This window comes from Bombina bombina, chromosome 2 (genome assembly GCF_027579735.1).
Source record: "Bombina bombina isolate aBomBom1 chromosome 2, aBomBom1.pri, whole genome shotgun sequence".
Taxonomy (NCBI): Eukaryota; Metazoa; Chordata; class Amphibia; order Anura; family Bombinatoridae; genus Bombina; species Bombina bombina.
Genome location: NC_069500.1, coordinates 41,276,716 through 41,293,663, shown reverse-complemented (window position 1 = coordinate 41,293,663; position 16,948 = coordinate 41,276,716). Strand labels below are relative to the sequence as shown.

The following is a 16,948-nucleotide window of genomic DNA, read 5'->3' as shown; positions in this document are numbered from 1 at the left end:
TACACACACGCACATATACAATACACACATGCACATATACAATACACACACATATACAATACACACACGCACACATACAATACCCACACGCACATATACAATACACACACGCACATATACAATACACACATGCACATATACAATACACACAAGTACATATACAATACACACACGCACATATACAATACACACACGCACACATATAATACACACACGTACATATACAATACACACACGCACACATACAATAAACACACGCACATATACAATACACACATGCACATATACAATACACACACGCACATATACAATACACACACGCACACATACAATACACACACACACATATACAATACACACATGCACATATACAATACACACACGCACATATACAATACCCACACGCACATATACAATACACACGCGCACACATACAATACCCACACGCACATATACAGTACACACACGCACACATACAATTCAAACACGCACATATACAATACACACATATACAATACACGCACACATACATGCACTGATGGCACACACATTACAGCAAGTAGAACAGTAAAAAATGATCATACTTGTCTATTACAATCTTGTTTTTATTGTCAAATAAAATACTTTAAATTCATATAACAAGCAATAGTAATTAAGAGCATATACAAAGTGTCAAATATTGTAAAAACATCTCAAATTAAAAAGGACCTTCCAGAAAGCATTCATTCTTGACGCTTAATTTATTTAAAATCAATATTTTCTTAGGTTTCTCTTTATAAATTTTACATTAACATTTTATTCATTTTGATATATATAGTATATGTGATCGTTATATGTGCCATTGCAAAAACTTAAAGGGCCATTAAACCCAAAAATTTTCTAGAGAATACAATTTTAAACAGCATTCCAATTTACTTCTATTATCTAATGTGCTGCAATCTTTAGATATTCTTTGTTAAAGAAATAGCGATGCACATTGGTGAGCCAATCACATGAGGCATCTATGTGCAGCCACCAATCAGAAGCTACTGAGCCTATCTAGATATGCTTTTCAGGAAAGAATATCAAGAAAATGAAGCAAATTAGATAATTGAAGTAAATTAGAAAGTTGTTTAAAATGGTATTCTCTATCTAAATCATGAAAGAAAAAATTTGGGTTTAATGTCCCAGACTTGACTTGAAGGTTTTGCCAACTAGTTACCTGAAATATTTGGTGTTACTGTTGAAACCTACATTGCATATAAATATGTATTTTATTTCTTTAATATATTCTTGCGAACATATAGAGCTGTAAGCTTATTTTATTGATGAGATGCAGGGCTTTTAAAGAACACAGTGAAACACTTATAGGCTTTTTTGAATTCTGAAATTTCAGTACTTTTCCTATGAAATTTTTTCCACCCTGGCTTGCAAACCACTCGTATTTTCTCTTGGTGCAGTATAATTGATCACCTTTCCAACAGCAATACTCAATATGAGAATTAACTTTTCTTTTAAAAAAGTCCACCTATGAAACTATGTTCGTACATAAGTGCATAAACCACAAGGAAAAAAGCTAACAAAATATTGATTCATTCTAAGCCCCCCCAAAAAATTGCTGGAACCAAAAACTGCATTATTTAATAAGCAAAGTCACCAGCACTTGTGGGACTGAAACTAAAAGACATCGGCTGTGAAGGTGCAGAAAACATCAAACTGGTTTTAAGACACAATTAATCGAAGCACTTGTGCTGCCATAGTCCATACGTTTTTTTCTTTTATGTACACAGAATTGTAAAAGGAAGACCTATCCGCACATGCGCGAAGCAACTAATAACACACAACAAAGCTATATTATAACTCATGGAGTGTATTGGCTGTTCCTTGACCAGCTTGTTCAGTTTCTGTTGCCATTTTGAAATTCTCAGAGTCCCCTTACAGCAAGTGCTTTAGATTCTATCTTTATGCTGTTTGACATTGGCCAACTTGACGTTTTCTTGATCAGAAGATTGAGGAGGAGGCTCAATGTGGCATCCAATCATCAGCTGATAGACCAGGACTCCTGCAAATGCCCCCAACAAGGGTGAGACGATAGGCACCCACCACCAATTACTGCCAGCCCTGTGAAACAAAAGAGAACAGAACAGATCACTGATTGCGAACATGAAAAATGTGTTCATCAGAAATTCATATTCGTTAAGATAATATTTTTTATAGAAAGATAATTTATATAGTACAAAAATATAATCTTAGTATTGGAAACACAAGCTTTCTGGTTTATTTATCAAAAGGGAGTTCAGACATTTTTTAACAGACAGAATAATATGACTTTTTACAATTACACTTAAACCTTTTTTAAAAAAAAAAAAAAAAAATCATGTTTCAGACATACCCATAATACCATGGAGAGATAATCTTTGTAGGCTATAGCAGTGGCTTACAAAATTAGGAGCCAGCAAGAATATTGAGGAACCAGCTACACACTTCTTGCATATAGCTACATTTGGACAAATACAAAGAGTAAGGGGCTATGGCAACCTGGCTCCTGGGTTTGTCTAGCCTTGGTTTCCACTATTAAGTAGATCACCTACGATAGGGGACAACAGCTCTAAAAATCATATCCCCTTCAGTAACAGATTGGTACAATGGTGTATTTTGGATCACCAAGTTAATCTTTAGGAAACTAATACTTGGAAAGTGTAATGGTGGCAGTATAGCAAGTCCCAACAAATAATGGTTGTAAGCTTCAGTGTCTGGAGGGGTGGTACATGCCCCACCCTTGATTTTTTTTTCCTCTTTACAAGCACCCACTCTTGTGGTGTCAATGAGCCACCATTTTTAAAATCATGTAGAACTCATGTGTACAACAAGCAACTATCTCCTGCTGTACGTGTTGCCACTGATATCACAATAACTCCCACACAACATTATGTTGCTCAGAAACAATAAGCTTGCTAATAAAATAATGCTATTATGCAAGTTCAGACAGGTGTCTACCTATTATTGGTTAGCAAAGATGATGTCAAAATAAGTCTAAATTAGGACCATCGGTATAATAAATCCGCAGCTGTAATCAGTGTCAGTAACATGGAGGACTGACTGGTATTTCATGTTTGGCTGACAGAAAGGGCATTTGTATGCAACATATTGCACTCCCTCCCTTAGGCAGTAAACAGCTTAAATAATGGATGAATTTCTCTAATTCTGGAAATAGCTTGAGATGTATGTATGTACTGGGTACTTGTAAAGCGCGGCTAATCACCCGAGCTAAAGATTTGTCAGAGGAAGCTGAAGATAGAATAGAAGATATTATTTAATCTAGCTTTATGCCTGTTACATAAAAGGCAAAATTCATTAAAGGGACAGTCTACACCTTAGTCATCTTAAAGTCTTACCTTAAATGAAACTGGAAATATCCACCTGCACCCTTTCTATATCATGCAGCAGTAACAGTAAAAAAGTTAATAGTGTTTCTGGTCACTTTGAAATGGCTGCCAAGCTCCGCCCACTGATGACATAAAAATCTGGGCTACATCTATGTATTCTGCTGAATAGCATTGACAGTCTGTTGAATCCAACTAGTGAGCCTTTTGTAATTGGATGCCATATGCAGCCCAGATCGTGATGTCATCAGTGGGCAGAGCTTGGCAGCCATTTCAATGTGGTCAGAAACAATATTCATTTTAAAACAACTTTTTTACTTTTCGTGCTGCATAATATAGAAAGGGGTGCAGGACGCTATTTGCAGCTTAATCTAAGGTAAGACTTTAGGATAACCAAGGTGTAGACTATCCCTTTAACACCCATCTGCAATGTGTTCACTTTCAATAGTTTCTTTGCTGTTCTAGGCAACTGTTTTACTAAACCCTCATCTTCCTATCTTTAATTAATTTAATGAAGAGAGCTATTAGTGACATGTGCCTAGTGTGGAAATCATCCCACATCTGACCCAGCAATTTAAATCATAATTTTACTGAATTTAGAAAATGTGCTGAGATGTCAGGTCTGCAAGTTTATACACATCTTGTTTATCACTCAATAAAGAATCAAGGTCCCTGCCTATGCTTTAGTCCTGTTTGTTACTCAGCTGTCACCTACATTGCACAATGTAGCCTTAATCTCCTAAATCATTGCTTGCCTAATGGATAGATAAGGTTCATCAATGTCACGTGCAATGTAGGTTATATCTTGTAAAAATGACAGCAGCATTGCCTGCAGTAGCACTGATGCTGAGTGTTATTGTACTGAAGGAATTCATGCTATTCGGTTACTCTGCTTCAATGGTTTACAATATTTCAGCACCACATATAATATAAACCCACTTCTCCAGCAACAGAAGTTAATCTTCACTAAAGCTCACTTTTCACTCCAATATTTAGTCAACCAGAGGCACAGGGTACGTTGGCTGTCGGAAAAGGGTTTAAATCTGAAAGTGATACTTTTTCTTTTGTCCCCCGAGAACATAGAATTCATAAACTGAACCCTACAACATGCTGCACAGTGATTACTGGTTATATATCTTTCTCTTATTGGCTATGGCAAAGGAGATAAGACAAACATTCAAGAAGTGTTTAAGGGGTATGCTCCTGGACTGCAAAACCAATTAAATGTCACCAACAAAATGAGACATTTTAAAACATTTGGGGCTGGATTACAAGTGTAGCGCAAAACTATTAGAGTGATAGTGTGCTAGTATCTCTCAATTTAAATCAGAAGTGCTTTTATTTTTCCGCTTGAAAAGTATCTTTTTATCGCACAAGCAAAACTCTAGGGAGCTCTAACATCTGGATGGCGGAGAGTGTGGGTGCTCTGCTCTATATATAGGAATATCTATTTAAAAATACAAAGAACATTTTCCCCTACATAAAGAACTTTGGTGAAATGTTTACAGTAAATACAGAGTAAATCTACATATTATTAGACAATTATTATTTAGACATATATATGTATTTTTATATATATATATATATATATATATATATATATATATATATTTATATTATAGCCCTTTGCAGTCAAATACATGGTAATATACCAAATACCTTTGAACCCTTATAAATATTTTGTATTAATATTTCTATGAATAATTTTATCAGATAGTGTTTAAACGAGTGTAACTGTTTAACGTATTTATGTTGTGTTTGGTGCAACGTGCGTTAAATTTGCTTGCACTTAAGCAAACGCGTTTACTTTCAACTTGTAATACACAAGCAAATAAAGCGTTAGCGTGCCACTTGTAATCTAGCCTTTTGTCAGGTCTGTATTTTATATTATTTTATACTGCACTATACATTAAATAGGCGCACTAAAAAATGTCAGATTCTCAGGTTAATGATTTTTACCTGTAGTACCAGATTGTTGGCTGGCCTTAGAACAGGTCCAAGCTCCCCCTGTGCTATGGATTGCGCTCCACTTGTAATCTGGCACTTATTAAATATGCAGATATTTTGTAACGCATTCCTTTTTGCTGCACATATAAAATATGACTTTTAACGTCTCTCTATTGAAGCAGGTTATTTGTTGCCTATAAAGATATCTTAACACTGCCAGCTCATATAAAATCCTAACATTTTTTTTTATCTGATTCAGACGATTTTAAAAAAAGTTTCCAATTTACTTCTATTATAATATTTACTTCATTCCCATGATATTCTTTGTTGAAAAGAAAGCTAGGCAGGCATCCGGAGCACTACATGGTAGGTAATAATGCTGCCATCTAGTGCTGTAGCAAATGGATAATATTCTTGTAAAAATGCTGCCATATAGTGTTCTGAGCTTATATCTCTGCTTTCAACAAAAAAATACAAACAGAACAAAGAAAATGTGATAATAGAATTAAATTAGAAAGTTGTTTAAAATGTTATGCCCTATCTGTATCATAAAATGTAAGTATATTATAGACATGTGCGATTCGGTTCGGTTCGATTCGGAAATTCGGAAAATTCGGAAAATTCTGCGATTCGGATCGAACCGAATTTCCGAATTCAAATTTTGCCGAATTTTTAGAATCGATTCGTAAATTCGGATGGCCATTGGATTACACTAGTATTATACAGTATGTTAGGTTAACACCTAATATACAGTATAATACTAGTCTAATCACACCTAAGACTTACCGAATTGCCGAATTTACGAACCGAATCGAACCGAATCGAACCGAATCCAGCCGAATCCGAAATGAATCAAATCGAAATTTTCCGAATTCGAATTGATCCAAACTTCGAAAAATTCCGAATCGATGCGAACCGAACCAAATTTTTTCGCCATGCACATGTCTATATTATATAATATAACTTTTAAACCTCATAGTATATCAGCCAGCACTCAGGCGAAGGGAGAGACAAGCCTTCTGCATGGTATACGACTAATTTTTGTAGCGATGCACTTAATAAATAGAAGGATGTATATTTTTTTAGCATAAGTGAGCACTTACCAGAATACCTCTGTACCCCAACCAGCAAGAGCAGTGAACAGACGAGGTCCGAAATCTCTGGCAGGGTTGACAGCATATCCAGAGTTGAAGCCCATAGACAGACCAATTACCAGGACTACAAATCCCACCGTGAAAGCTTCCAGCCCGCGAGGAATGGGGTTATTGTAAGGATCCACAATGGCTAAAACACACACTACCAAAGCTGCTGTGCCAATAAACTATAAGAGAAAAAAGGAGAGTACATTAGAAAAAAAAGCTTAAAACTAGGTCTAGATGATTGGTATTTTAAATCAATAATGGCAAACCCTTGTAGGATTTATTCACTTGGCTGCCAGAGAAAGTGCTACAATATTGCTCTGTAATATATTGCAGATCTCTCTGGCAGCAAACAGGGTTAATCATTGTTGCTATTTAGTTTCAGTGCTAGAAGATTTGTCATTGCAAACTCTATAGGGGCAAAGATTTGCTGACTTAGGAGGCAACTGAATACAACTTATATGTATAGAAAAATAACTCAAATGAGGGGGGGCAGGATGTGATAGAAATACTATTATTTGTGTGTTTAGGTAGAATTGCATCACATTTTATTATTATTATTATTGTTTATTTGTAGAGCGCCAACAGATTCCGCAGCGCTAACATTTAAGACAGAATAGCTGCGTCTCCTTTTGTTACCATGTAACACACTCAGTTCCGCATTTGACTTCAATAAACTCTTTTTAAAGGGAAAATAACATACTTTACATTAAAAACACAATGTGTTAGACTTTTTTTTCATAAAAATAAGTATTCTTTCTAATATCTGGAAAGTATTTTTATCCCCAGCGTATAAACTAAAGTAACTGGTTAATGTATAGAACTGCCAAATGCTAATTATAAGTACTTTTTTCAGTCTATAGATTTGCTCATTTGTAAAGTTTCATCTACTTTTCAATTCAATATAAAATCATTTATATCAGCTGTGTTTATCAGATAGGTTGTTTAACTTAGTCATTAGAATCCAATTAATATCCTTAATTTTATATCTATCTATATCAATATATATATATATATATATATATATATATATATATATATATATAAATATAATGTAACAAAAAACTTGCACTCGCTGGTCCTTTTTCAAAAAAAACTCTTTAACTGTGAAAAGTAGTAACGTTTGGGGGACAAAGTATCCCCTTCCTTAGACCCTGAGGAAGGGGATACTTTTTTCCCCTGAAGCGTTACTACTTTTTACAGTTTCATTATACTTACTCTGTACTAGCACCCTGGCAGTTGTGGGTTTAAGATAGATAATCTCCAACGATTTAATATATACATATATATATATATATATATATATATATATATATATACAGCAACAGACTCACACCCTCTGGACTTTACATTGTAATTTGAAGTCCAGAGAGTGTCTTGTCTGTAGCTGTTTAAACTATTATTGATTCGCTGGCATCCTGGCAGATGACTTTGGTTGGTGAGAGTGCACTCTATTTGGATATATACAGTATATGTGTGTGAGTATATATATATACGTGTGTGTGTGTGAGTATATATATATATATATATATATATATATATATATATATGTGTGTGTGTGTGAGTATATATATATATATATATATATATATATGTATGTATATGTGTGTGTGTGAGTATATATATATATATAATATAGATGTATATAAATAAATATAGATGTATTTACACACATATACACATCAGAGCATACTGAAGTAGGCTCAGGAAAGTGCATGTACTATACCTATTATTGATCCAAACATTGCTGCCATATATTGCTCAAGACTCTCTCATGGAAAGAAAATGTATATTTCAACTAAGGACACGAGAAGATGGAAAAGTTGATGATAGGAGTAAATTGTATTTTACTGCACTTGGTCATTATAAGTTTTTCAAGCCTATAGAGTCTATCTCACTGGTTTTCAAACCTGTTAACCTGTTCTTGGGCCTCCCCAACAGGCAAGGTTTTCATGATTACCTTGGATGAGAGCAGGTAAAATAACCATGATTATTAATCAGCTGATGATTTCACCTGTGTTTCAGTTCAGAGATCGAGAAAATGTGGCCTGAGAACAGGTTTGAAAACCAATGGTCTATCTGAATCATGGAAATAATATTATTGGTTTCCACGTCCCTTTAAGACAGGAATTAAGTGTGTTTTATGTCAAACTTCACACTTTCTTTTTTAAATGCTTGAGTGTTATTCTTTAAATTGCTTGTTCGCATATGAATATGTTCAATGCATATATAATTTGTATCTGCTTTACAATTTAATACTAGCTGTGAAGTGGTTAATAGAGTTTTCCACACTTGGACAAAGACAGTATTGAGAGGTGAAATAGAGACCTGTCTTCCAGGCTTCAGCTGGGTCAAATATGTAAGATATGCAGGAGGGATATGATATGACATCTCTCAAGGTCACAGAAGGGCATTTGACTAAGGGGAGCTGGTTGTGTGAATGACACTTACGTTATCCTATTCTATACAGCAGCAGCCATGTATCTTTATCCTGATAGTGATTCACTTTTATACAGTGAAACTATATTTTATTGCATTGAGATTAGTGTGTTACTAATTTCCCTCGTGTGTCACATGGTAAACAGATGAATACACACAGAATTAGGGTTGGTAATTTGGTCATAATAAATATACATGAACTAAGTCTGAGACACCTATAAACTACTCCAACACACCCAAACAAGGTAATTATTATAAATGAAAAATAGCACCAGGGATTATTCTGAATGTCACATAATGTATATATGTAGAACCACAAATATAATGTTATCTGCAATAATAGGGAAATGTCTGAACGACCATAGGCAAACTGGTACTTTCTCAAACAAGTTATAAAGAATTTTAAAATTTGAATAGAAAATGTATCAGTCTCGTGATAGGCAAGAATCATGTAGATTAGATAACAAGGAAAATGTACAATTTGAGTCATTGTACTATACATATTGTGCCATTCTATTTATATTTTATTTATTTATTTTACTTTTGATATCAAATAGTGTAGCTAAATAAAATACTATAGCTTCCAAATTAAAGTGATGGTAAGTTTATATAGTCTGGTAAGCTTGATTTGAAAATATAGCTGATAAACATTCGAGTCGCTCACTTTATTTCAGAAAAAATGATAAAGTTTTATATTCTTTGATTTTTACTATTTTATTGTGGCATCCAATCGCTCCGCCCCCATGCTGTTCCGGCTTTATGCACAGTGCTGTTGTAGAGCAGCCCCAAGCAAACGCATTGGCTAAAGAACTTTTTTTTCTTACAAACATGCCAGAATGCCAGGAATGTGATTGGATAGCAGAGAAAACGTCATCAAAATAACATTTTTAATGAATGAAACACCTACTTATTTTTATAGTTGCATCAATTCATGATAGTCAGGCTGCTTGAATTTACCATCACTTTAACTGTATTATTTTGCTGTATATTATCACTTTGATACAAATTTGAACATTTACCAACTATGGGCAAGATTATATATGCAGCGTCGGTTTTGGTATCACATATACAGCACCGCATATAAATGCAGCGCGAATATTTCACCCATCACCTGTAATTTTTACTCCCATAAGCTAACATAGAACCATGTTGCAAATCGGTATCACATATTCATTTTACTCTATTTTCACCTAGCCACACATAGGCAAGCGCAGCAAGACTTGCACAGAGTATGTGAGCACCGTAACCCTCTGAAAATAGTGACTAACACCTAACGCATGCGCAATATCTATCTACCTCCTGAAAATAACTAACACCTAACGCATGTGCAATATCTATCTACCTGTCAACCGTCATCCCCCCGCCGCAATAACTAATAAACTATATTAATCCCTAATCCGCCAACCCCCACATTGCAAAACATCTAATTAACATATTTATCCCTAAACCACCATCACCCCACAATGCAATCTACCTTAACCCCTAATCTGCCATTCACCCATATCGCAAAGTTCCTATTAAAACTATTAACCCCTAAACCACCATCCCCCACCAACGCAATAAAATTAATTAACCTATTAACCCCTAATCCACCGAACTCACAAAATAATCCTAATAAAACGATTAACCCCTAAACCACCAAGCCCATACAACGGAAATAACTAATTAAATTACTAAGCCCCCTAACCTAATATCCCCTAAATTAACACCCCCTTAAAACCCCCTTAAAAACATTAGGTTTATTTTTTTTTATTTTTGATCATTTGGTTTATTATTTTATGTAATGTTAGAATTTTTTATTTTTTGTAATCTTAGATTAATTTAATCTTAGTTTTTTTATTTTTAAGTAATGTTATCTTTATATCAATTGTTTGTAATGTAGTATTCTTTTAATTTAGGTAATTGGGGTTAATTTAGGGGGTGTTAGGTTAGGGGGTTAATTAGTAATTTAATTAGTTATTTGCGTTGTGTGGTTTTGGCTGTTTAGGGGTTAATAGTTTTATTAGGATTATTGCATTGTGTGGGTTTGGCAGATTAGGGGTTAATAGATTTATAAGGTTTGTTGCGATGTGGTTAATGGCGGATTAGGGGTTAATATTTTTAATAGGTACTTTGCGATGTGAGTTAATGGCAGATTAGGGGGTTAATAATTTTAATAAGGATTTTGCGATCTGGGTGAATGGCAGATTAGGGGTTAATACATTTATTAGGTTGTTTGCGATGTTGGGGTTGGTGGATTTAGGGGTTAATACTTTTCTTAGGTAGATCGCAATGTGGGTGAATGGCGTATTAAGGGTTAATAGTTTAATTGGGCATATTGCGTTGTGGGGGGTTGTTGGTTTAGGGGTTAATACTTGTATTATTAGTTCCGATGTGGGTTTGATGGCGGATATATGGGTTTTACGTGTTGGGTTAATTTTTGGGAGGCATGTTAGACTTTTACGGGAGATTTGACATTTTTTTATTTTCTTAGGCGCCGGCAGTTTCTAACGTGCCGTAAGTCACTGGCGACTTCAGAAATTCGTATTTATGCACAATTCTGGACATCGCTAGTTTATCCGACTTACGGCACTTTATGAACTGCCGGCCCTGTATATGTGATACCCCGATGTGTGAGGTGAAATAACAGGAGGCACGGGTTTCAGCAGTTGCGCTAAAGCCTGTGCCGTATATGTAATCTCGCCCTATGCTCCTCCTGTAAAAGCAACACAACACCATACTGGATCTCTTAAACAGATGCCTCCGTACTCACACAAAAGGTTAGATGTCTGACAATATCAGCAAATCACATCAGTCTTTAGCTCTATATATATACAGTATATATATGACCAGAACTTACCTGATCAAAGAAGCCATTCATAAGTGTCAGGTGCTCTGTTGGGAATGTTGCAAAGATGCCGGCGGTTCCATTGGGGCCCATCACATAGAGCTGGTCATTTGCAAAAAACCAGATGGCATCTGAAACCAAATACATCACACGTCAGGAAAAAGAACCTTAGCTCTAGGAATAAAGGCAATGTCTTCATATATTTACTGTCTTTGCTTTAACATCAGCTGATAAGCAGTAAACCAGGACAGACAAATGATATTTGTGATTTTCTTCCCAGTAATAAAATAAACTTTCAAAACTAACTTTTGATATCTCACAGACAAATGTATGAAATACCATGAAAAAAATGTTTCCTTTTGAATTTTGAAAAGCAGCATTTCTTCAATACACACAGCAAATAAATGTAACGTGCGTCTAGACAAACATAAGACTGGTTCAGTGGCAGCTTTTAGTTTGCACACAGCATTTATACTTATGCCGCTTGTGCCCTGCTCTGGGTGCTGATGGGTGGCACGGATTCTTCAGGAATGGCGCTGATGCAATATATGGTCTTATAGAAGAATTGTAATGCAGGTGCACAGAGCATATGCACATATGCTCAAATTAAAAAAAAAATACTATTTTTTTTTATTATGTAGGTTTTGAAAACCCAGAGCAGTCCGGTCATACACCCCTTGTAACCCCTCTTTAATATGTATCCTCTATTTGTAATTACAACATTTTTGTGCAGCCCTCCAACAGACTAACTTAGCAGAGTCTGAATATTATTAAAATAGATTGACACCTTCCTTGCTGCAATTGTTTTCAGGACTTTCATGATTCCGATAGAGCATGCCATTTTAAACAACTTTCTATTTTACTTCTATTATAAAATGTGCTTTGTTTTCTTTGTATCTTTTATTTAAAAACATACCTAGGTAGACTCAGGAGCACTACTCGCACTACTGGGAGCTAGCTGCTAATTAGTGGCTACACAAATATGTCTTTTGTCATTGGCTCACCTAATCTGTTTTGCTAGCTCTTAGTAGTGCATTCATGCTCAACAAGAGCACCAGCCAATCAGGTAAAAGGGAGCAAATGCCTTCCCATGATTTGCTTATTCCTTCTTCTTGAGCTGAGGAGGACTCCCGGGTACTTGCACCCTAATTCAGCTGAACCTGCACACCGTATTTAACAAGCAGCGGTCATCAGACCGCTGCTTGTCAAAGCCTTTCACCAACACATCAGTGGCAAAATTCAATCTCCGTGGTCTAGTCCGATCAAGGAGATTGACAGCTCCGGCCCGCGCGTGATTGGCTGTGTGTGGGCAGGGGGCGGGATTGCACGCGAGCGCAAAATAGTGCTCGCGTGCAATGGTAAATTCCTCTGGTGAAATTCTCCCCACCAGAGGCGAGCTGAGACCTCTGAATAGATTCAGTCAGTAATAATGACATTTAATGACCCTCTAAGGTCATAAATAAGATATGGTCCCTTGTGTGAAAAGGTTAGATACCCATATTATAAAAGCATATATTTATTATACATCTATAAAGCACAGCGCCGTTTATCTTACAATTATGGTTATAGTCGAACATGTTCCCCTTAAAAGATGGTGCCTGAAAATGTATTTCAGCACTTTGTTTTACTTTTTTAAAAGCAATTTTTAGGGGTCGATTTATCAAGCAGCGGTCATCAGAACACCTGGCGTCTGCCTGGGGAGATTAACAGCTCCTGCCCTATGTTAGCCCCTTTCCGCCATAGCTTGATAACTCGACCCCTTACTGTGTGAGTTGTCCCTATAAGTGAGCTCCAAAGCCTGCATTGGTTTACTCTTCAACAAAGGATCCCTAGAAAACAAAGCAACATTTATAATAGAGGTAAAATGGAGAGGTGTTTAAAATTGCATTCTCTGTCTGAATCATGAAAGCTTCATTTTGAATTCACTGTCCCTTTAAATAGAGTAGAAATGTGTAATCAGCAAATGCATAACAAAAAGACAAGTCAATAAAATTACTTTTAAATTCATCAGAAACCTATCGGCTGCTGTTTTCATCTACTGAAATTGTTTTCTTTTATTTCTCTGTCCATTGCAACATGTGACATCTGTCAGCCAATCACAGGCTCATATACACATTCCTCTTTAAACAGCTTTTAAAGGGATATGAAACCCAACATTTTCATGATTCAGATAGAGCATGTGATTTTAAATAACTACTAAAATGTACTTTTATCAATTTTTCTCTCTGTATCTTTGGTTGAAATGCAAGGACATAAACTCATGTCTGAAACACTATATGGCAGCAGTTTTGCAAGAATGTTTTCCATGTGCAAGAGCACTAGATGGCAGCCCTTTTTACTGCCATATAGTGCTCTAGACCGCTACTATGGCATCTCTTCAACAAAGAATACCATGGTAACAAAGCAAATTTGATAATAGAAGTAAATTGGAAACATTTTTAAAATGATATGCTCTGTCACATCTAATATCCCTTTAATTAATCTTATTCATGCAAAAAAGTAGCACATATTACAGCTTCTCCCTCAAATGCATGATAAAATATGTTTCAGTACTATGTCCCTTTAACCCATTTATAATTTATATCTGCAATAGTTGTGGGTCTAATGTATTTCACATTAGAAGTAATCACTGTATAATATGGCAGTACAGGCAGAGTTAATACATTGCTATATTGTATCCACAAGCGGATGAGAGAGAGATATATGGCTGTTCTGTTGGACGTAACCTGTTTTTCAAGATGTAACTTCCAAAGGGGCGTCTGTGACACAGAACAGAAGCTTGGTGTGTTTGTACATTAGTAATAACTTCCTGCAATTTTAGCTTTTCATTATTATATTGTGTCATTCAGAGATGTAGAGGAAGCCACCTCTGGGGTGCAATCCTAGCTGTTAGCAAAACAAACAATGTCATGACTATTGTGAGGTTAAAAGAGGATTTCCAGAAAGTTATATGAAATCAATTATTAAATGATTATAAAAAAAAATGTAAATTTTTTTAAAGCAATATATATATGTTTGTGTGTGTGTGCACATGTGAGTGTGTATGTGTGTATCTATACATGTGTGTGCGCGTGTGAGTGTCTGTGTAAGCATGTGTGCATCTGTGTATGTGTGTGTGTGTAAATGTATATGTGTGTGTTTGCTCATCTGTATATGTGTGCATGTGCGCATCTGTGTATGTGTGCGCGTGTGTGTAAGTGTATATGTGTGTGTGTGCTCATCTGTGTATGTGTGTGCGTGTGTGTGCATGTGTATATGTGTGCGTGTGCTCATCTGTATATGTGTGCATGTGCGCATCTGTGTATGTGTGCGCGTGTGTGTAAGTGTATACGTCTGTGTGTGCTCATCTGTATATGTGTGCATCTGTGTATGTGTGTGTAAGTATATATGTGTGTGCGTGCACGCATCTGTACATGTGTGCATGTGTATATGTGTGTGTGTGTATGTATATGTGTGTGCATGTGTGTATGTGTGTTTATGTGTGTGTATATGTGTGTATATTTGTGTATGTATATGAGTGTGTGTATGTGTGTATGTGTATATGTGTATGTATATGTGTGTGTGCATATGTATATATGTGTATGTGTGTGTATGTATGTGTGTGTATGTGTATATGTGTATGTATATGTGTGTGTGCATATGTATATATGTGTATGTGTGTGTAAGTATATATGTGTGTGCGTGCACGCATCTGTACATGTGTGCATGTGTATATGTGTGTGTGTGTATGTATATGTGTGTGCATGTGTGTATGTGTGTTTATGTGTGTGTATATGTGTGTATGTATATGAGTGTGTGTATGTGTGTATGTGTATATGTGTATGTATATGTGTGTGTGCATATGTATATATGTGTATGTGTGTGTATGTATGTGTGTGTATGTGTATATGTGTATGTATATGTGTGTGTGCATATGTATATATGTGTATGTGTGTGTATGTATGTATGTGTGTGTAGGCATGTGCATGTGTATGTGTGCATGTGTGTATATATATATATATATATTGGGCTCTGGAGTTTCTACTTTGAGGAAAACAGTTTTTTTTAATAAATCAGGTGCACAATTTATTTAAAATATGATTTCTTTTCCATATTAACTAAAACTAATGGTCCTAATAAACAGAACATATTACATACATTGTTCAAGCTTTAAAACCAATCATAATGTAACTGCAGTATATGAAATCATTTCTAATGCACTAACATATCTGCCCAACATATCCCCTATATGCTTAACACAATGCTTACATTATTTTGTGTTCATTTAAATGCAAAAGAAAGTTTGTGTAGTAATAGCACAAATGAGTTAATCGTGCAAACCTTTAAATAAATCGTTCACACTATTTATGTATTTTGAAAAATAAATCCCAAAAGTGCCAACTCTGAGGCTCCATAATTTTTACTTCGATGTCTTTGTAAGTAAAATTAAGGAGCCATACATTGTGCAAAGTGCACATGAAAAGAGAAATGAATGTAACTTTCCTTACATACATTGTGTAACCCTGTTATAACCCTCTCATGCGTTTCATTATTACTATGTCAGAGCTCAACAAATGAATCACTAGCATGTGAAAGCCATTATAATAACTGAGAGATTATTAACTTAATTAAGCTTGTATGTTAAGAAATCTCACAAATTTTGAGTGGGATGTTCCTAAACATATACAAAAAATTATATAAGAAAAGAAGCTATGAGATAAAATCAGCGCTTAAAGTATGGTTGCACCAGAGCTTTATTTATGTGTATATATCACGTGTGCACTTCTGGATGTTTCAGATTAATTACAGATACCAATAATATTGTGTATAAACCAAGCAGATTGCAACAAGGTATCCACAGATAACAGCAATTGCTGCTAGTAAAAACAAGGTATCCACAGATAACAGCAATTGCTGCTAGTAAAAACAAGGTATCCACAGATAACAGCAATTGCTGCTAGTAAAAACAAGGTATCCACAGATAACAACAATTGCTGCTAGTAAAAATAAGGTATCCACAGATAACAGCAATTGCTGCTAGTAAAAACAAGGTATCCACAGATAACAGCAATTGCTGCTAGTAAAAACAAGGTATCCACAGATAACAGCAATTGCTGCTAGTAAAAACAAGGTATCCACAGATAACAGCAATTGCTGCTAGTAAAAACAAGGTATCCACAGATAACAGCAATTGCTGCTAGTAAAAACAAGGTATCCACAGATAACAGCAATTGCTGCTAGTAAAAAGAAGGTAA

The 16,948-nt window shown here is 35.4% G+C and overlaps 1 protein-coding gene across 1 annotated transcript in view; it reads right to left on the bottom strand.

The window, feature by feature from the left end:
* Positions 1–584: 584 nt before the first annotated feature.
* AQP3 (aquaporin 3 (Gill blood group)) overlaps positions 585–16,948 on the bottom strand; it is a 60,513-nt gene continuing 44,149 nt past the window's right edge. The window contains exons 4-6 of the mRNA XM_053701047.1: positions 11,727–11,845; positions 6,413–6,630; positions 585–2,100 (exon numbers count right to left, since the gene is read on the bottom strand). Coding sequence (XP_053557022.1) covers positions 1,929–2,100; positions 6,413–6,630; positions 11,727–11,845 — 509 coding nt within the window. The 3' untranslated portion in view covers positions 585–1,928. The remainder of the gene's footprint in view (positions 2,101–6,412; positions 6,631–11,726; positions 11,846–16,948) is intronic.